The sequence below is a fragment of the Budorcas taxicolor genome, chromosome 1, assembly GCF_023091745.1.
Source record: "Budorcas taxicolor isolate Tak-1 chromosome 1, Takin1.1, whole genome shotgun sequence".
Lineage (NCBI taxonomy): Eukaryota > Metazoa > Chordata > Mammalia > Artiodactyla > Bovidae > Budorcas > Budorcas taxicolor.
This window is the reverse complement of record NC_068910.1, coordinates 26,359,966-26,382,840: the sequence shown is the minus strand read 5'-3', so window position 1 is coordinate 26,382,840 and position 22,875 is coordinate 26,359,966. Positions and strand designations below refer to the sequence as shown.

The 22,875-nt window shown below is 40.8% G+C and overlaps 1 protein-coding gene across 1 annotated transcript in view; it reads left to right on the top strand.

The window, feature by feature from the left end:
• The window catches only part of SUCLG2 (succinate-CoA ligase GDP-forming subunit beta), a 290,163-nt gene that overhangs the window by 260,521 nt on the left and 6,767 nt on the right, over positions 1 to 22,875 (top strand). Inside the window, exon 10 of the mRNA XM_052638350.1 lies at positions 5,566 to 5,686. Within this exon, the coding sequence (XP_052494310.1) occupies positions 5,566 to 5,686 (121 nt within the window). The remainder of the gene's footprint in view (positions 1 to 5,565; positions 5,687 to 22,875) is intronic.

The following is a 22,875-nucleotide window of genomic DNA, read 5'->3' as shown; positions in this document are numbered from 1 at the left end:
TCTATGAGATTTCCTAGGCAGAAACACTGCACTGGGTTGCCATTTCCTTCTCCAGGGGATCTTCCTGACCCAGGGATTGAACCTGCATCTCCTGTGTTGGCAGGCAGGTTCTTCACCACTGAGCCACCAGGGAAGCCCCAGTGTTCAATTCTCAAAGTGATTACATCCCCCCCAAAAGGGTTTTATTTGTAAATTTTGTTTGTTTCAGGTTGAGAACTTGTTAAATGCCAAAGCTGTAGCTTTTCTTCTTTTGAAGTTCATTCTTTACATTTAATTGTGGATTGAAATCTACAGCTGGAGTGTATTTTGCAAAGCCAAACACATGCAAACATTTGAAAAACCTGCATTTGCACTTCCTGGCCACCTGCACAGCAGCCAACAGCTGCTACAGACCCCTCATTGGGAGTGGCTGTCTGTGGTCCAGGGACCTGTGCAGTTGATCTGACACCATAACCTTCTCACTAGATGATCTTTACTTTTATGAAACAGTAAATAGCAACCCTTGTAATCCTCACCCGAGAATTTAGAAAAGCCTACTTCTGAAAGCACTTAGGAATCTTGGGGAGAGTTTCGAATTCATGAAAAGGCCTAGTGCCAACTTTTAAAAACATTCCCTTTGCCAGAGAGGAAAAAAGACTAGTAAAAGTTTCTGTTGGTATTGTCATGGAGCAGCAGTTAGGGGTTATAATAATAAATGAACACGTGAGGCACACATTGCAGATTTGACATGCTTTATAAATGCCAAATAATAATAATGATGATGTCACAAGGCTTTCATTTTCAGACTGTCTTAATTTCATTCGCAGTTTGAGATTGCAGATTATAGTAGAAATCAGCCCAAAGTGAAAGCTTAAATCAGATTTCCATTACAGTGCTTGACTACAGAAAATTAGTTTGTAGGAGGAGACAACCACGTCATCTCTGGTGGTGTGGGGTCTTTCTGTCACCCTTGTGGTGATTTCATCGTGGTGCCCATGGTACACCATGTTTCCCAGACAACCCTGTGTCCCTGAGCTAAGCGGCCTGTTCACTTCTGTGTCTTGCTGTTCTTCTTATAAAAATATTAACTGCTTTGTTAGTATCACTCATACTCTTTCTCTCCTTCTCTTTCTCTCACATACACATTCTGTCATGCTCTCTCTCTCACTGGTTGTCTTTCTTAGTGTCTCTCATGCTCCCACATAGTTGCTCTATATTTCTCATCTCACATTTGCTCACATATTCACACTTCTCTCTTTCCCATCACTCCCCTTTTCCCCCCAAGGGAGACTTTCAAGGCTTGTCTTCATCTAGCTCTGGGAAAGAAAGGAGTAAGCCAAAAGAGCCAAGTTCCCATCCCTGGCCTCTGGTGCCTTCCAGTCTAGCTCACCTGCATTTTCTCAGGTTATTTCCGCATTCAGCCTATAGGTCCTAAGTGAACCAGGTTGCATAACAGCTCTTCCTTCATCCTGGCTGCCCTCTGTTACCTGAGTTGCTGCTCTCTCTTTTTCTTTGTCACCTGGAACATCACAGCTTCCAAAAGGCCCCTCTTGCTACAATAGTCTGCACCACTGGTGGTGCCCTGGTCTTAGCTCCATGAGACTATGGAGGCAGGACTGCAGTTGACAGTTTACTAGTCTGACTCTCAAACTCCTCTTTGTTCTTTGAGTACAGTGATGACACATTACTCATCTCCATATCCCAAGGACTTAACTCTGTTGTGTCTAATATAAGGGAGATGACCATTAAGTGTCTATTGAAATTAATTTATTCCAGTCTTTAAACTATTATTTATTAGGTGATTGCACTATGTCATGGATCACATTAGATCCTTATTAAAAAACAAAACAAAACAAAAAATCCTGTTGTAGAGGAGCACGGAGGTGGCCTGCCCTGAGTGTTGTGCCTAGTGCATGGAGATGCGGGGTGGATTTACTACACTTGAGAACAGCTATTCTTCTTTCAGCACACCTAACAAGCCACCTATTCCCCCACCTTTCGAAAAGAGGACTTTTCTGAGGGTTCAATACTGGTTGAAGTGGTTGACTCACTTTTAGGTACAAGTTGTTTTATGAAGAGTATCTGTTTTTATTTGTCAGATGCTAAGTAAACACAATGAGAGACTGATGTAAGAGATTCAAAGGAACTTATACTGTATGAGGCAATAGCAGTGTCACAGCTCATATCTGATACTGACTCCAGGGTATATATCTACTGAGTAGAACTGAATCACAGGGCCAGAGGCATCTTCCTGCCTCTAGTCCCCCACTCCTGCCACTGTGGGTGACTTTACGTATGTTCGTGGTATGTGGTGTGACTACTCTCTAGAATGATTATACGGTTTTAGATGGATTAAACAGAATAATTCACCATAACTTGATGATAGAGGAAAGCTTCACTGAGAATTTGTTGACATCTGAATTCATCCTTAAAGAATGTACAAGTTGGACAATGGCAGAGATGTACATGGGCCAGTGTGTGCTTTTCTAGAAAGCTTAGTTCTTCTACAGAAACTGAGTAAGCCTCAGCTGTTCCTGAGTTTCTCTCTTGGACCCTGTGGAGTCATTATTGCTCTTAAGTGTATTTTTCTTCCATTGTTCTGGCAAACTTCTCTCCATCCCACAGCTATTTGGAAACTACTGCTGTACCAAGCCTCAATACTAACAGCATTTAATAGCCATCATTAGAAAGCAAACTTCTGCTTACCAGTCAGCCTGCTGTGAATAGTAATGGGAGATTTCTTTTTTGGGAGTAGCCCCAATCTCTTAATTGGTTTGAAAAATATTGCTCATTTATTTTATTCTTAAAACATTACCTTTTTGCTGAACTTTAATAAGTTCATTTTTCTATCACATTCAAATTCAACATAGCTGCAGTCTGCTGAAAGGTTTCCTTCTTGTACATGCTGTCTGGGTAACCTGTCCACTTTCACCATTGCTTATGTCAGTAAATGCATGTATAAATATCCATAAAGTACCTTGCCTGCCCAGTCGCTTCACGACTGACTCATTGTGACCCTATAGACTGTAGCCTGCCAGGCTCCTGTCCATGGGATTCTGCAGGCAAGAATAGTGGAGTGGGTTGCCGTGCCCTCCTCCAGGGGATCTTCCCAACCTAGGGATTGAACCTGGGTCTTCTGTGTTTCTAGTACCCCAGGTGGATTTTTAACCACTGAGCCACCCGGGAGGTCCCATAAAGTACCTTATAGGCATGTAATAAGCATGTCATGTGTCTTATCTCATTTAGGCCTTTCAGTAACTTTATGGACTAGATACTATTATTCCCATTTTATAGGTGAGAAAGCCATATTCAAGATAGTGTATGTCCCTTGCCCAAGATTCTAGCTCTAGGAGCTGGCATGAATGAAGTATCCACAGGCCATCCAGAAGCTGACTTGGAGCCTCACCTCTGCTGCTCGTTAGCTGTGTAACATTGGGACAAATTGTGTGGGTTTTCTGAATGGCTTTATCTGGTATAGAGGGTTAATCCTCACTGTACTTACTGTACACACTGCGAGTATCAAAATTAAAAATGAAAGTTCATGTAATGGCACTTTTAAAGCAGTTGAGTGCTGAACAAATGTGAGGTGTTCTTTTCTCATATGTTTTGTGTAGTTAATTCAGCATATTGGAATAAATGGAATTTAAAAACGGCATGCAGCACACACATATATGCTTCTCAATTAGTGTGGCAGAATTTAATTGTCACTCCATTGCTGGAATTTTGATGCCTCCAGCTTGATGAATAGCCATGATCTGTGGGTGTTATCAATTAATCTAGGTAATGAATTCTCTTCATTATCTCGTTCTTCATGTTAATTATACAGGATTTTCTTAAACCTATTTATCAACTCAGGGCAAGTACAGTTTTTTTTGGGGGGGGCCCACGTGACTTTGAATATGGAATATGTACAAACAGGTTAACATGATGAGTTTAAATTTACATATCAGAAAAATTCTAGTCAGTAGCATGTAGTGTAAACTTGTATCTCTTTATTGGGAGGGTCTGTTTTTAATTAAAAAGGTCATTCATTATCTAAGATTATTAAGCTACCTATGAATTTTAAGTATTAATATATACTTCTGGCTTATCAAAGAAGTATTAAGGAGGCATAGAAAAATTTGAATTTTTACCTATTAAAACAAATAATGTCACTAGTTTTAAAAGGTACCATGACAGGTAAAAATTCAAGTATAAACTATAAAGGGAAAAGATACAAGTACATGAATTTTTTTAAAATATAAATTTATTTATTTTAATTAGAGGTTAATTACTTTACAATATTGTATTAGTTTTGCTGTACAAAACATGAATCCGTCACAGGTATACATGTGTTCCCCATCCTGAACCCCCCACCCTCCTCCCTCCCCGTACCATCCCTCTGGGTCGTCCTAGTGCACCAGCCCCAAGCATCCAGTATCACGCATCAAACCTGGACTGGTGATTCGTTTCATATATGATATTATACATGCTTCAATGCCATTCTCCCAAATCATCCCACCCTCTCCCTCTCCCACAGAGTCCAAAAGACTGTTCGATACATGTGTGTCTCTTTTGCTATCTTGCATACAGGGTTATCATCGTTACATCTTTCTAAATTCCATATATATGCGTTAGTATACTGTATTGGTGTTTTTCTTTCTGGCTTACTTCACTCTGTATAATCAGCTCCAGTTTCATCCACCTCGTTAGAACTGATTCAAATGTATTCTTTTTAATGGCTGAGTAATACTCCATTGTGTATATGTACCACAGCTTTCTTATCCATTCATCTGCTGATGGACATCTAGGTTGCTTCCATGTCCTGGCTATTATAAACAGTGCTGCAGTGAACATTGGGGTACACGTGTCTCTTTCAGTTCTGGTTTCCTTGGTGAGTATGCCCAGCAGTGGGATTGCTGGGTCATAAGGCAGTTCTATTTCCAGTTTTTCAAGGAATCTCCACACTGTTCTCCATAGTGGCTGTACTAGTTTGCATTCCCACCAACAGTGTAAGAGGGTTCCCTTCTCTCCACACCGTCTCCAGCATTTATTGCTTATGGATCGCAGCCATTCTGACTGGCGTGAAATGGTACCTCAGTGTGGTTTTGATTTGCATTTCTCTGATAATGAGTGATGTTGAGCATCTTTTCATGTGTTTGTTAGCTATCTGTATGTCTTCTTTGGAGAAATGTCTGTTTAGTTCTTTGGCCCATTTTTTGATTGGGTCGTTTATTTTTCCTGGAATTGAGCTGCAGGAGTTGCTTGAAGTACATGAAATTTTAAATGACACTACTTATAATATAACAGTACCAGACAGCAATATAAGACAAAGCAGAAGACACTATATAAGAAATAAGTGGCTTATTCATTTTGAATTCAGAGAAGTGATTGGTAAGATAATTTGGGTTAATATGGTAATGTTATTTAGTGATATTTATTAATTAAGTACTAAATTTTAACTTTCTTAACATCTTGGTCCTTTTATTGTGTTCTTTTTTTCTTTTAAAGACAGGATTATTTTAATTATCTTTGTTAATTAGCCAGTTACTTGAGGGAATGCTGACTGTCAGCATTTTGATGAGCACCTTCCTATTTTGATTTCAGGTTGAAGCCATCCTAGTCAATATTTTTGGTGGAATTGTCAACTGTGCCATCATTGCCAATGGGATCACCAAAGCCTGCCGAGAGCTGGAACTCAAGGTGCCACTGGTGGTCCGGCTTGAAGGTAAGTTACCACAGATGTCCACAGTGCCAGGACATCCTTCTTCAGGATCAGGTGACCAGCATGTTCTGCATTCACAGACTTCCTGAGACAACATAAGGAAACACTGGGTTACATAAGATGACACAAATGCAGTACAGCAGTACCTCTCTGAACTTCTAATCTGGTTTGCAGCTCTCCAAGAAGAGCGTATGTTATAAGTCTCCAAATTTTCCAAACATATTCCAGAGTGGAACCCTTTTATTATGAATCATATCATGAGTTGGTGTTCTGGGGAAAACACTCTGAGAAATGCTGCTCCAAGAATTTTTCATCATGAGACAGCAGAGATTCTCAGACTTTTTCATCTAATACTTAATTGATTAATAAATTAATTTGGTAATAAAAATAACTACTTGGAAATTTTTAAGTACTTATTTTTAAGTAATAATTTAATTTTTATATTATATATTTTATATAACTATATATACTATATAGTTATAAAGAATAACTATGTCTTTTAAATTTTAGTAATAATAGCAGTATTGCTTTATGGTTTTACAAATCCCTTTAATATCTAGCTTAATAATTGCTTCTGTATCAGAACTTTTGCAATATGTTGTTTTGATAAAAGTATATGAATAAAATCTGGCCTCATAGAGTCAGATATCTGGAAAAGTGAGCAGTTCTTAATATCATTTGATATAATTCTGAACATTAATCCTTGTTACTACACTAAAACCTATAAGTAATAGTTTCTTTATTAAAGATTAGTTTTAATGAAGAATCTGAAACTATTTCAATGCACTTTTTATACTCTGTTATATTAAAATCCATTGGTCTTTCTTAGATAGTAAGTAGATTTTACACATGTGTGACTTATTGATCATTTGGAAAATTTTGGATTGTGCAGATCTTCCAAAGGTTAGCACATTTCAACATACAGTATCAAAAAATTCACATCTGTTAATATCACACCATTATCAGTGAAGCTTCTTAGTAATGAAAAGTTGTCAAAGTGGTGGATGCAGATTTTCCAGAATTCTAATTTTCATTTGAAAATACAAATTTTTCTCAGTATCCATAGAATGGTAAACTGTTTTCCTTGCAGTAACAGTCTTAATTCACCCATTTTGGGGACAGTGTCTACCAGATATATAAGACTGAACGAGTGTATTATGTTCTTTGTTATTCCAAGAAAAAATAATATTCCATGGAAGAGTGGGGTTTTAGCTTGCTACTCAAACAATTATAACATGCTTTTCATCGTAGTTCTGTATACAGCTGAGTGCTTTTTGTATACTGCCCATTTGATCACACAGAGTATTAGAAAGATGTGTATTCAAGGGTTGAAACTTATTTTTTTTCATTAAGGACATTCTTACTTGAAAGTGGAAGGTTTTCCTTGTGAATGTGAGGTGGTGAAAAATAAAATGAATACTAGTACACATCAGAGCTGCTTGATCCTTACTAACATGCCAGCAGTTTTATGTACAGTTACTTTTGCTTCATCAGGGCAGATGCCACCAGAGAAGTATTATTATGATTATTACTACTTTAAAAATAGTTCTTACATCACGGACCTTGCCCAGGGTTCTGTAAGCTACACTTTGAGGAACACTGTAGTGGAGAAGCAGAAACAATCAGTTTGATGTGAAAACTATGCAAAAGTCCCATCCACATCGTCAGCAAATTCACATTACAATGATCAAGCAGACTCAAGGTGGGGGACAGTTTAATTTGTCCATTCACCATTCTGGTACTATAGTTCCTTAGAGACCTTCTTCTCAAGATAAAGTCCAGGGATATTTTGACACTGACTGTGTAGCACTGTTTTCTTTTGAAGTCTAACCTCCAGAACAGCTGCAGTCCATTTTTCTCTGCTTGCTTCTTTCTTTGTGTCTCTTTCTTCCCTTACCTTCTACCTCCTTGAGATTCTCTAGCTCACAGACTTAGATATACACCATATGGACTTGACAGAAATAATGATCACAAAGGAAAAATGAAAATAGCAGGGGCTCCAGTTGGCAAAGTTTAATATGGACATTAAAACATATAATTGAATTAAAAGTTCTTACAAATGTAAATGTGACATGATTGGTCCCAATAAAAATAATTTCAGTGAAAGGATAATGATTGAAGTGATTGGCAAGGCTGCAGTGAAAATTCATCAGGTAATTAGTGTGTTCATCAGTGTATTTATAACTCTGATTAAAATGTTGGTCTCAAACTGTTTTCAGGGTCAAAATGATCAGTGAGCCTCAGATTCTAAAAGTCAGCTCTTCATGTATTCTTAAAGGGGAGCAGGTCTCCATGAGCAATTCAGGGTTTGAAATGTCTTAAGTCTGTTAGACCATCAGATTTGTATTTTTTTCTTTTTTAGATTTGTATCTTTTAAATTAAAACATTACCAAGGTATATGCTTGTGGTTTTTAAATTAATTAAGTAATATTATAAGTACTGTGTGTAAGCCATTGAGCTTTAGACATTAAGGAGTGTGCTTAGACCTATAAGAAATTATGTCAGTTACTAGATAACTGGGGAAATAAAATAAAAAGTAAAATTACAGTGCAAGCTAATATATATATAAAATGTAAACTACTGTTTGCCCTAAGAAAATCTGCTTCTATATTAATAGCAGTAGCTTTTGGGGCATCTCACAAAATCACCAGCCTGGCTTTTGGAAATGTTCATACCTAATGGCAATCCACTCCAGTATTCTTGCCTGGAAAATCCCGTGGACAGAGGATCCTGGAGGGTGGGCTACAGTACATGGGGTCACAAAGAGTTGGACATGACTGAGTGACTAACAGTTAAGGATGTCCACCATCTCATGGGGAACTGAAGATAAGCTTGAAGAGGATACTGGGCCCCAAATATATGTAGCCTACAAATGTGGAGGGTGACATTTTCTGCCAGTCCCTTCATTTCATCGTCATAGTTTGGTGTCTTGGCTCTGATCATAGATAACAAAATACAGAAATTTGGTGATCGTATTATCCATAAAGACAACCAGATACAAACCAGGCTCTGTGCTCTTTATGCTAAGGGACTAAAGCGTGTGTTCTTTAAGTTAAGCCTATTGTAGCTCAGCCCATGTTCATTATCATACCTTGTATTTTGTTTTCTGAAGTATAGTTGATTTAGAATGTTGTGTTAATTTTTACTATATATATGTACTTTTTCATATTCTTTTCATTATGGTTTATCATAGAATATTGAATATGGCATATCCTTTTTTTAAAAAAACTTACTCAATATTGACTACTGTAATTATAGTACATTTACAGGTATAAATTAGCAGTGATATGTTATGAAAGGAAGATTTTCAAGCTGAACGTAGAAATAACTAAGCTTTGAATCTTTGAAAAGAAGGAAGAAGGAGGAAATTTGTAAAGGACCAGAAGCAAGTTGTCAGATCTGTTACATATTTGGGAGTTGGTACTTGGATCATAACAGTAGCAGAAACTGAAAGCCAGAACCCGAGTAGATCAGTAGGCTTTCCTGGAGAAAGCAGTGTATTTGTAGCAGCATATTATGGATGAAAAGAACTGAGTGGGACAATTAAGTTAGTAGCCAGAATTTACAGTATTAGGTAGAATCTAAAACCCAAGCAAATTTGCCAGATAGAGATAAAATTGAATAGGAACAAGAACAGAACTAGAAAAAGAGATGACAGGAAGTGGGGCTCTAAGGTTTAAATCTATGACCAGAAGAACAATGGCACGGTTAACGGACTTGGGAAGGTCAAAAGTAGAAACTAGATAGACTGGGAAAGGATGACATTAAGGTGTAGTCATCCTTTATTTGCCCAAACTACCACACAGTTGCACTCATCTCACATGCCAGCAAAGTAATGTTTAAAATTCTCCAAGTCAGGCTTTAACAGTGTGTGAACCATGAACTTCCACATGTTCAACCTGGATTTAGAAAAGGCAGAGGAACCAGAGATCAAATTGCCATAATCTGTTGGATTGTAGAAAAAGCAAGAGAATTTAAAAAAAAAAAAATCTGCTTCATTGACTATGCTAAAGTCTTTGTGCGGATCACAACAAACTGGAAAATTCCTAAAGAGATGGGAATACCAGACCACCTGACCTACCTCTTGAGAACCCTGTATGCAGGTCAGGAAGCAACAGTTAGAACTGGACGTGGAACAACAGACTGGTTCCAAATAGGAAAAGGAGTACATCAAGGCTGTATATTGTCACCCTGCTTATTTAACTTCTATGCAGAGTACATCATGAGAGACACTGGACTGGAAGAAACACGAGCTGGAATCAAGATTGCTGGGAGAAATATCAATAACCTCAGATATGCAGATGACACCACCCTTATGGCAGAAAGTGAAGAGGAACTAAAAAGCCTCTTGATGAAAGTGAAGAGGAGAGTGAAAAAGTTGGCTTAAAGCTCAACATTCAGAAAACGAAGATCATGGCATCTGGTCCCATCATTTCATGGGAAATAGATGGGGAAACAGTGGAAACAGTGTCAAACTTTATTTTGGGGGGCTCCAAAATCACTGCAGATGGTGATTGCAGCCATGACATTAAAAGACGCTTACTCCTTGGGAGAAAAGTTATGACCAACCTAGATAGCATATTCAAAAGCAGAGATATTACTTTGCCGACTAAGGTCCGTCTAGTCAAGGCTATGGTTTTTCCATTGGTCATGTATGGATGTGAGAGTTGGACTGTGAAGAGGGCTGAGCGCCGAAGAATTGATGCTTTTGAACTCTGGTGTTGGAGAAGACTCTTGAGAGTCCCTTGGACTGCAAGGAGATCCAACCAGTCCATTCTGAAGGAGATCAACCCTGGGATTTCTTTGGAAGGAATGATGCTAAAGCTGAAAGTCCAGTACTTTGGCCACCTCATGCGAAGAGTTGACTCACTGGAAAAGACTCTGATGCTGGGAGGGATTGTGGGCAGGAGGAGAAGGGGACGACCGAGGATGAGATGTCTGGATGGCATCACGGACTCGATGGACGTGAGTCTGAGTGAACTCCGGGAGATGGTGATGGACAGGGAGGCCTGGCGTGCTGTGATTCATGGGGTCACAAAGAGTCGGATACGACTGAGCGACTGAACTGAACTGAACTGAACGTCAAAGAATTGGTGCTTGGAGAAGAATCTTGAGAGTCCCTTAGGCAGCAAGGAGATCCAACCAGTCCATTCTAAAGGAAATCAGTCCTGAATATTCATTGGAAGGACTGATACTGAAGCTGAAACTCCAATACTTTGGCCACCTGATGCAAAGAACTGACTCATTTGAGATGACCCTGATGCTGGAAATGATTGAAGGTGGGAGGAGAAAGGCATGACAGAGGATGAGCTGGTCGGATGGCATCACTGACTCAATGGACATTAGTTTGAGTAAACTGCGAGTTGGTGATGGACAGGGAGGCCTGGCAAGCTGCAGTCAATGGGGTCACAAAGAGTTGGACACGACTGAGCGACTGAACTGAACTGAACATCCTTTATTTGAGATGAAGCTGTAATATCAGTTGGAATCTGTGTGGCAGCAGAGATGTGGTAGTACAGGGGAAGATCCAAAGAGAGGTATGATGGACAAGTAGACAAGTCACCTCCATTTTGAAGGGCCCTGTAAACCACACTCAGGACTCAGGTCATTGGGAATTATTCCGCAATAGCACAGCTCAGTTAAAATGAGAAACCAATCAAAACCCCATATCCCTTGTCACAGAAAGTCTTGTTCTCAGTACTTTTAGTGGGGAAGAATTTGCTAACCACAGGGCCCTCTCAGGAATTTCTCTTAGACTCAATATAAATGTTTTCATTTGCTTTCTTATTGGTTAGAACATAAATTCTGTACCTCTCACGAATCTCTCTGCATTCAGTTATATATTACCTAACCTTAGAGTATCATTTGGATCCTTCTGTATTTCTAAACATAGCAAACTTTTCTTTTCTCTGGTGACAGAGAAAGGCAAAGTGGTACAAAGAAGCAGGAACATTTTGAACAAGTCTAGTGATAGTTTTTGTTTAACTTGACACCATAATTTGTTTTAGCTGAGATAAACTTCAAAAATAATGTTTTTTGTATTAGTCCTAAAATTGGTTCGCATTCTCTGAACACCACCATTGTCTCCCTAGTTAGTAACAGTGAGATGAGAAATGGGTGTCCACCATCCCAGCATCTTATGAAAAGCCAAGCAATGACACATGAAAGTGAAGTGTGATAGAAAAACCTTACCAGAATCTGAATTACAATAGTAAAAAAATATTGCTAATATTTATTGGCTGCTTTCTAAGATACTTTGACACATAGCTGTAGAGTCTGAACAAATGTGAGGTTTTTAATGATCCAGATAAGAGATATTTTGAAAGCCTGATCATGTGATTCATTACTAGGCTAGTATCTATTTCCTATAAACAGAGAAGGTGGCCTCTCTTGGCTGTTATGTGACTGTTCAGAAGAGCCGAGTTCCTTGCCGTAAGTCTCACCAGTTTGTGGGTCCACGTTTTAAAGACTGTTGCCATACATGGTGTATTAGAAATATCCAGATGTGAAAAGTTTTATTCAATCAAATCAGGCTGTATTTAGTGGGATTTTGTGGACAGATCTTTGTTCTCAGCTGTATAATAATTACAGGCTATTTTACCAGTGGATAAGGAAAGGATTACTCTCTGAAAATTTGGTGACTTTATAATTACATGTATTTACCTGCCTTATCAGAATAGACTTTATCAACTGAGATATAGGATTATTTTTATTTAAAAGACTCTTTGGTAAATTGAACAAGCACACTTTTGCAGGGAGTTTAGCTTTTATAGAACTTTGTTCCTGACATGAATAAAGAACAAATGAAATGAGTTTTATTTTTTCCTTCCTTTTTGAAATGTGTACAGACTTGGCACAGAAATTACCTAGATGGTTAGTTTAGCCCAACCTGTGATCCGACTGAGAAATGTACAGACATTTATTGACAACTTGGTGTGTTTAGTTAGCATGCAGACGTGTTTTAGCCAAGGCTCTGTATTCCACATGGGAAGTTTTATGGTGCTGGATCAGAATCTGCTAAAACCTTCAGGAGTTTTCTTTTTCAGAATTGATTTTTCTTTCTTACTATCCCACTTCAGTCTGCAGCCAACTTCTGTGTCTCAGATATGCCTGAAGAAGAATTTACTTTTCTCGTAGGTGTTCATTATAATTCAAAGTTAAGTTCATAAGGAAGTGGTAATGAGTCTAGACAATCTATAGATTGGAATCTGTTTCTCATAGCCAAATCTCAATTTAATTTTTTCACTCAGTACCAAAATTTTGTTTCAGCAACATAAACATCTTAACTTTTCTTTTGCCAAATGTCTTTAGAAACAAGAATCCCTTGTGGTGTCCCTCCTTATCCTTCCAATCTCACTAATGTTCCATAAACTTTCTAAAGTTATTGAGAATGTAAACATCCCTGAGTCAGAAACTGTGTCTTCTGTTTCTCTTATTAACACTTTCTTGATGAGCCTTCCTGAAATACTGACAGATTGGACCCACATCAGATGTATGCACATCAAGTGTCCTTCTTAGCACGGACACAGAGAAATTGCTGCGCTGTGCTTTGGTCTGCTTAAGGGGAAAAGAAACCCTGAGCACTGAAGCATTAAGAGACAGCCACTGAGCCTTCAGCTGTGTCCATCTGCTTGGCAGCCATCCATTCATCGAGGCTTCAGTTATGCTAGAATATGAGACCTGGAGAGGAGAGTGTGATTGTCTTTGTGACTCCCATCAGAAAGTCAGCTATGGCAGATGGACTGTGAGCGACTAGCTTGGGAAAGTTTTCATTCAGTAGGTTTGTGCTCTAGGCTTGCTGCTGATACTCTGAGACTGCAGAGACTAAGGGATGCCCCGCTGAGTGGCAGCACCATCCTGGGCAGAGTAAGCGCAGATGCCCAGCAGGACTGGCGTCTGGCTCTGTTTGATAGCACCGCTGGCCTCTGCCTTCTTGCATTTTCCTTTCTCAGTTCCTGCTCCCTGCAAGATGAGATGGGCCTGGTCCTCACCTGCACCCCAGCCTCCCCGAGCATATCTTCCCTTCTCGCTGCGTTTCAGTTCTCACGTGGCTGTCATTGGGAGCATGGCTCCTGGATGAGGGTTCTGATGTTTTCTGTCAGGACATGTCTCTCTTCCTCTCTGTTTGATTCTCATTTTTCTTCTGTCCCTACTCTTCCAGTTTCCATTTTCTGCACACCCCATTCCTCACCTGACTTTCTGCTTCACTCTCTTTGTCTCCTCCCTCCTTCAGTGTCACCAGTGGGTGCTTCTTTACTGGAACCATTTTCACTTCATGTTGACATCTGCCTCCTCTCCTCCTTTTTATCACTAGCATCTTCTTCCTGTGTCTCTTCTGTCGTGTTTAATTCATCATCACCAGGTTAAACAAAATGAGCCATTGGAGAAAATCTTGTTCTGTCAACAAGACTTAAATCCTCTCATTGTCTCAATCGATAAACACTTCTAAATGCTTAAACTTTGCCACTCTTAAACCTTAGACCAAGTCTCACAGGACCTACCTAAAGTATTAAGCTAGTTAAAAGCTTTTTGTGATCTAATATTTAAGTTTCCAGACAAAGAGTCTACTGTATTTGGCAATTTGCACTCTCATTTTATCCCTTGGTAGTTTGTGTGACTAACTTGCACAAGTGAAAGCCTTCTGCACTTCAAGGGAGCAGTCAGTATAATTACAGGACTAGGGCTCCTTCAAGGAAGATGGCCTCTGTTTTATGCAGCATTTTTTTTTTTTTTCAGTTTTATGGATGTTACAACTTTAAATTCTCTGACCACCTCAGTAAATCAGATGTTTAGTGTAAGGTTTTAATGGCATTGTACTTGGAAACCCCCCTACTCTGACCTTCTCACTCCCTCTTTTTCTTTCTTGGTGCCTCTACCCCCTCAGCCTCTCACTAGGGCCAGCCAGCTTCCTCAATTCTGTAGAAGTCCAGATCCCACAGATTGTCAATTGTTTAAGCTTCTGTGATAACCATCCCTCCTGTTGTCCACAGCCCATCCAGCCAGACAGTGTTATTGGGATCTTTGAGGGGACCAAACAGATTTTTCCCTGTCTGGGTTCTGATACCGTGAGAAATAAGAAAAAGGACAAAGGAAAAATATCACCTTCATTCCTGGTAGAGAAGTTGAAGTAGGTAACTTACTGTGTACTAAAAGTGAGCTGTTACTCTGCCTAACTCCCATATTAGGCAGCTGTCCACAGCCAGTCATGGGTACCGCTGGACTTGGGTGGGCCTCCCTCCCCTACCCCAGGGCAGAATGCTGAGGGGCAGAGGTTGACCTGGGCTGACTGTGAGCATCACGGCAGAAGGAAGGCCAGAGGATGGGTCTGGGCCATCCCTGCCAACTTTCTCCTTTCATACATTTGGTCAGATACAGCCCTCCACTGCCACTGTGGAGTCAGTCAGAGAAGAGAAGGGGCATATTATGCCAATGACTGCCCCCTGCACGGAAGGAAAATGTCCCTGTCAGGTACATCGCAGGTCATTAGTCTGCCTTAGGAGTGGACTGCCGTTTGGTCAAGTGCCCACCCCAGTCTAAGCAGTGGACATCTCTTCAAAAACAAGTTGATTTTCTGAGCAGAAGCTTGGGATGGGGCACTTTAATAAGGAGCAATGGGGACTATCATATCCTGAGTCCTGCTTATGACCTCACAGTACTGCCATCTGCTCCCTGAGTATTTTCCCTGTGACCAGTCAGTTCCTTATGTAACATTTGAAAGTCATATTCTATCAGCCATCATAGAGGAAGAAAGAGAAAACACATAGGTATGAGGGAAAAGACAGCAGATTCAGTCTGTGCTGTTTTACAGGTGACAGGCATGCTCTGTTGATAAGCCTCTCCCAGAGTGCACCACCTTGAGTATATCCAGAGACAGAGCTGCCCAAGCCGAGAGACTTTCTCATGGAATGTTTTAGGACAGGAATGACAAATAGCTTTCATGTCATGCCACCTTCTATATATTTATTGGCAGTAGCTGCCAGGAGTGCTATGCCAAGGAAGATTCCAAGGCTGTAGCCCTGGTCAGCAGGAAAGAGTTCTGTGATCATTATTGATGTGGGTAAGGAGAGCGAGGGCACTTGAGCCAAGTACTGACCATTGTCTATTCAAAGAGATCATAGGTGGGATCTTCATCCCTAGAAATATCACAACCCATGCATCAGAAGTAGGAAGCAGCAGCTTAAAGCTGGAGAAGCACCAGAGGAGACTGGGCCACAGGGCCAAAAATTTGGGTGGTATACCACAAGATCTGCAGACTTTTTCTGTAAACAACAGAATTTTTTTTAGGCTTTGTGAGCCATGTTATTACCTGTCGCAATGACTCAGCTCTGCCATCATGGTGCCGAAGCAGCACAGACAATACAGAAAGGAATGGGCATGGTTATGCCACAGTAAATCTTATTTTACAGAAGCAAATGGTGGGACATAGTTTGTTGCTTCATGTAGAGAAGAGACTAGCATCAAGACCTAGAACTCTGGAAACTCACCATGGTACCTATGTCTAAATCTCTTTCTGTCCTCAGCTTTGGAAGATTTCATTGAGATCCAACAAAGCATTTGACAGGCAATATTAAGCTCTCCAAATCTAACTTCTTTTCAGCAAAACGTTAACAATGATGTCTACTCAGAGATTTCTCCCAGGTATGTTCAGAGTATGTGCAGTGATGCAGTCATGTCACGTCACTTCTTAGGCAGCAGTGGGGTTCCAAAGATAGCATATCAGACAGAAGTCTCACACCACCGAAATTACGTATGAAAACCCCTGCTATCACTGTAAGTTAGAATATATCAATACAGGGATTGAAAGCCATGAGGTGTGCTGAAGGAAGGCATGAAAGGGAAGTCCACATGCAGGTAGATGTTCAGGTGAAGGAACATTCCTTCTTTCTTAGAACATTCTTACCTGAGCAGGTGCAGACTGTAATGTATCCTACTTGCCAGAGGGCTCCTCCTATTCTAGTTTAACATAAAGACTCCCGAGCCTTTGGTTTACATTAATATCTGTGTTACTTGTCTGAGAGTTCATACAGATGAGAGGAAGAGCATAGGCATCTGTCACAAGCCCTCAACCATTATGTTAGATCTGATCCTGAACCTGCTTGTGTGATCATAAACACATACACACCATTCAAGGAAACGTAAAGAATCTGGCAGTCAGCTTCCTGCCACCTCTGGCTGTCATCATAGGAATTCTACTCATGTTCACAGCCTGGGCATTTGTTTTTTTTTCTTGCCAAGTGAGAAGAAATCATTGAAGCCAGTAGGTATGTATGATACAGCCCCACAGGCTATCTTATGTCATCTTCAATTTTTATAAAACATAAGGGATACACAGTATTCAGTAAGATACTCAACCAGCTACAGTGACTTTCCCAGGTTGCTCAGCTAGTCAGTACCAAAACGAAGTTTAAATCTCAGCTTCCTCATCTGTGAAACAGGAATAAAAATATATCAGCCTCACAGGGATATTCTAAGGAACAGATGAATTCTAAAATAACCTAGAATGATCCCTGTCTCAGTGATTGTCAGCTCTCATTTTTATCTGAGGTTTTATGCACAACTCGAGTGATTCCATATGGATGGACTCCTGCAAGGTGCTAGCTGTAAGATGCCCATCATCTTAAATGAATGAGGGGCCACAGATGCAGCAGGAGCTTTGCTTCTGATCCTCAATGAGTTATTCCATTTCCAACAATACAATCACAAGACACAAGAGATGTGATAAGCTTTCTAAATTTACGTGTCACCAAGAAAATGGACCTCCTCTATCTGATTGTCACTCGGAAGAATAATGAAGGAGGATCAAGGGCACAGGGACAGTGAACATTTGAGGAGGAAGCTGCTGCTTTATAGAATTTGGTTTGTTTCCACTGACCTCTCCTATCCTGGGGAAAATGAAAAAAAGACTCAATTACTCAAAACAGGGCTCGAGTATTTTAGGATTTATGAGCCATGCTGTTTCTGTCACAAGTCCTCAGCTCCGCCACTGGAGCACAAAAGCAGCCATCGACGATCTGTAAATGAATCACTTTGGCTGTGTTCCACTGAAACTTTATTTATGGGCACTGAAATTTGAATTTCATGTAATTTTCATGTATCGCAAAATATTATTCTGATTTTTTCCCAACTGTCTAAAAAATGTAAAAACTATTAAGCTCACAGGTGGTACAAAAAGAGGAAGCAGCCTGAGTTTGTCCCCCAGGCCATTGCACCAGCCTGAGACACAGACCTGTCATCGTTTGCTGGTTGTTCGGGTACTTCATCTCACGTCTCTGGACCTCAGTTTCCTCTAGTGAGAACAAGGGACTGATCCCAAAGGAGCCCTGAGAGTCCTTCTGGCACTAAATGGCCAAGACTGCAGGGTTGTCGTGCGGTTTTATAGTCAGACAAACCTAGGTTCTAGCCTGGGGTTTGCTGAGGGACATTGGGCAAGTTCCTAAGCCCCCTAGTGCCTCAGTTGCCTTGTTTGTAGAGTGGGGATAGCAGTGTCAGCTTTAGGGTTGCTGTGAAGATTCAATCAGTAGTATACTTGTGAACCCCTCTACTGACGTGTCCAACGAACATTTATTATACCTCATATATAGTAAGTGCTAACTATTGTATTAAAAATAACTTGTATTAATTGTAATAACTATTATTTTTTTAGAAAAAGCTGAATTCCTATTAAAATAATACTTTTTAAAACTAGAGAGAAGTTTTCTTCACAGCCCTATGATAAAAAGCTGGCCTAAGTGGTGGGGAGGGGCTGCACCTTTTGAACAAAGCCCTGTAATTAGAGTCCACTACTGTTATCTTCTCTCCCATGTAATGAAAACAAGGAACAAATTTTGATAAATTAACTTTGCATCTCTGTATACAGCTCTCTCACTCCACCCAGTGGCAGGAAGTAAGTGGTAAATCATGTGGAAGAGATGGGAAATTTTTTTTTAATTTTAATAATTATTACTGTTCTTTTTATAATATCCTCTACCAATAGAGCACGATTTCATTTTAAACTCAGTCCCTTGTGACTCTCTATTGCTGTTTTTAAAGCCTGCAGTGGTAGGTAACCATTTAGCTGAGTGGCTTTCAACAGGCAAATATTAAGAAGTGCCTGAACTTCAACCAGCACAAGTTGATCAGTATCTGTACAGGTGGTTATTTACAGTGTTGTCCTGCAGCCTCATTAAAAAGAAACCCAGCCTTTAATAAATAATAGAAAATGTCAGCAGCACAATTTAAATGTGGGAAAGAGATCAATTTCATTTGTAATTGTGTGCAAAGGCATAAACAGTCTGTTTGGAACTCTTGATTCCGTGTCACAGTTTAGCAGCCATGATGTTTCTATTGAGAAATAAGGACGGGAAGGGAATGTGGAGTAGGTGTCAGCCACTTCGTGAATCAAGAAGAAACTAAGCTGAAGTACTCACATGATGTCATTAACAAAAAGAATCTGCAGACTAGCAAGCATTTGTTGAAGGCTCCCTCCGTTCCCCTCATCATTTCCAATGACCTCGTTTCAGTGATGGCTGTTCTTTCTCACCATCTTCTTTGCATCTCCACTTGCCCTTCCAGCTGCTCTCAGAACCAGAATGAGGAAGTGATTTGTAATTCCTCCCCAAGCCTTGGGCTGCAGGGCCTGCCCTGGCTTTGCTTCTCCCTGGCCTGTCCCTAGCCCTGCCAGCCAAGGAGAAATCGACCAGGGTGCTGAAAGGGAGATGCTGGCAGGGTCAGGGTAGGGCTGCTGTGGAAGAAACTTGGCATCCTCACTTCGTTCCCCCTCATTCTCTCTGTTTGACTCTTCATCTCTCTTTGTCCTTCATTCTCTTAGTCATCTCAATCTCTAGTCTCCTCTTTCATCCATTCTGTCTCTCTTTCTCCTTTTTTTGTTTGTTTGTTTGTTTTTTGGTCTCTTTCCTCTTCTCCCTCTCTGTTTATCTGGTCTCTCTGTCTCTTTCTTTTTGACTCTCCTGCCCCTGGCTCTGCCACGCCCTCCATCTCATCTGTTGTGTGTGTGTTTCTCTCTTTCTTACTCTGTTTCTGACACCACCACCCCCCAACCTTGTGTGACAGATTTTCATTTGACCAAGGCTCCTCTGTATATTTCCCCTTTTTCCTCATAGTCCTATGCCTCAGCTTTCTATTCCACTGCGAGATTCTCTTCTAAAACTGTTTGGCTCCGAGCTTGCCTAGTATGTGCTTCATAATTAAGACTGCAATTGAAGTGTAACTGCAAGTATAATTAAATTCACTTTAGTGGATCCTGGAATTATGAAGAAATTAGGCCTTTTAATAGGGCCCTGCAGGAGCAGCTGGAAGGAGAGAAGGACCCTGTGTTAGTTTGGAGCTGCCCTATCCACTCTGTTACCCTGGCCACCACCTCTGGTTGTTAACCTTGAGCAGAGTGACCTCATATGCCTGGACAGCTAGAAGTGGCAGCAGCTTGGAGCCTCCCTCAAGGACACTCAACACAGCCAGCTGCTATGTGGCCCTTCTTAGAAAGAGGGGCCAATGAAAGCATTGAGGACTCAGAAAGCTCAGAAGCAACCCTCTTCATTTTCCCTGAGGCCATTTGGGTTTTTTATTTCAACCTCATTAAAATAATTATTTTGAGGTGTTGGGCCAGCAAGGCGCTCAGAAGAGGAGTCACCCACACTTGCTGCTTGAAGTTCACTTTGTATGGTTGAGCCTGTCCATGGTTATTCATTCCGTGCACAGACACATCCTTTGTGGGGGACACTGTGCCTGGAGGTACCCGGTGAGCAAACCTGAGCAATGGCAGCCCTTCCAAAGCGTATGTTTAGTGGGGACAAGAGCAATGTCAGTAAGCAGTCCTGATAGTGCTGGGATTTTAGATGTACAAAGTATTTGGGAAGTTTATTTTCCAATCCACTACTCTAGGATGGGTGTTGAGATGTGGTGACAAGAAAGCATCCCCAAAGAAATGTCATTTAAAAAGATAGTTCACAGACATATGGCGTTCTCCAAGCAGAGAGGGCAGCAGAGCTCAGGGTAGAGGGCATAGCAGGCTTGTCTGCAGGTTCACGGGTTTCTCTGTCAGTGATTTTCCCTCTTGGGTATATCTGGTGCTAAGTTGGATGCTGAAAAGGGTATTAATTCAGGAACTGGCTAGTTGGTTATAAGGAAGAACAACCCATTTATCAGGAGGTATAATGCATATCAGGAGTATGCAGTATTCATGCATACTCACGGAAAGGAAGGTGAACCAACAGTTCTCTCAGTGGATGGGGGCCATAATAAAGCTGGCCCACAGGAAGAGCAGGGTCTGAGTTGGAGGCAGACCTCAGGAACATCATTTCAGCCCTTGGTCTCTTCACTTGACTCTCCACCTTCTGCGTATTTGCACTGTCTTTCTCTCATCTGCCTACCTATGACTGGAAGTCCTTTTCATGCTACTACTTTCTCTTTCATGGAAACCACCCATTGAGATTCTCTACAGAGCAAATCTAACTGGACTAATGACCATGGTCTGTATTTGGACTGCCCTTGGGTCAGGTGCAAGGAAGTGTCTTGGAAGCAATCAAGGTCTGCCTTGGGGCAGAAAATATGCCATGATCCCTCATAGAGCAGGGACTGTGGGGACAGAAGGTTTAGCCAAAAGAACAGACATCCTAGTTGTACATGATCCTTGTTCTTGAATAATTTATAGCCTCATTGAGGTTCTGATGATCTCATGCATGGGAAAGGGCTCTGTGTTTTAAATGTCAAACAAGAGTCACTGGGAAATCAAAATAGAGTCCAGAAAGCAAAGGATTTTGAAACTGAATTCTGCCAGTCAGTCACTAAGCCTCAGTGCTCTTGGCTTAAAAAAAAAAAAAAGAAAAAAAGAAAAGAAAAAGAACTGATTTATAAACATTGAACTCAAGGGTTTATTTAGAAACATCAAATTTACAAGTTCCTTTTAAGGGTCAGAGAAAGTAATATGGGAGGACTTTGTAAACCGGATGTTTTATTGTTGTTGTTATAAGGATGATGATGACAGATATTTACAAAATCATAAGAAGGACTTATTCAGGTATCAGAATGGGTGTGTCAAGCATTATTTGAATGTTCATTCCACTGCTTCCTATTGCTAGCCATATGGACTAGCCTTTAACTTATTTGTGCCTCAGTCCTCTCCTCTGTAAAAGGAAGATAATAGCAGCTATCTCAGGGTTTCTACTGAGGAACAGGGGAGCAAATATGCTTAGAACCCCAGAGCAATGTGTGAACTGTGTGAAATGAAAGCTGCTTTCTACTTTGATTGTTGTTATCCCCACTCCTAGCAGAACTCTTTCAGTCCAGATACACAGAGCTTGGTGTAGACCTGTATGTGGGTGAGACCTGTACCCACAAGAGGAGTCATATCGAGGAGAAGTAGATGAGAAGGTGAGGGATGTTCAGGCAGATAAGACTGCCTCTTGGAGTGATGCATGGGGATCTGGGGAGCTGTGTGTTGAGAAAGGAAGAGGGAGAATTCTGAGTCTCCTGTAGCATAATGTAGATTTTTCTTCTCTGAAGCCTAGGTGGAGAGAGTGTTCTAAGTCCATATCTCTGTTGAAGGAGATAAAAATTTCCATCTTTAACTTTCATTGACCTTCTAGTCCAAAGACTGATTCGATTCTGTGTCTGTCAAGACTGATTCACTTTCTACCACTACTATTATACGTAAGCCTGCAGATTAAGGTTGGAATCCTTTAGGCTGGTACCAGCACTTGCCACAGTCTGATCCCCTGTCCTACTTTTCAGCCTCTGGGACCTTGGCTGAAACTTTACCAAACGAATCAAAGTGCACATTGAGGTTGTTCTTAATGAAACAGTAAATCTTTTCATCTGCATTAGTTAAGTTCTAGTGTAAAACAAACTGCCCCAAAATTTAGCTGCCGCTCTTGCCTGGAAAATCCCACGGATGGAGGAGCCTGGTAGGCTGCAGTCCATGAGGTCGCGAAGAGTTGGACACAACTGAGCGACTTCACTTTCACATTTCACTTTCATGCATTGGAGAAGGAAATGGCAACCCACTCCAGTGTTCTTGCCTGGAGAATCCCAGGGACAGGGGAGCCTGGTGGGTTGCCATCTATGAGGTCGCGCAGAGTCAGACACAACTGAAGCAACTTAGCAGCAGCAGCAGCACAAAAAACATTGACCATCTTACAGTTTCTTTGGTGCAGAATCCAGCGCTGGTTCAGCTCTGTCCTCTGGCTCAAGATCTCTCT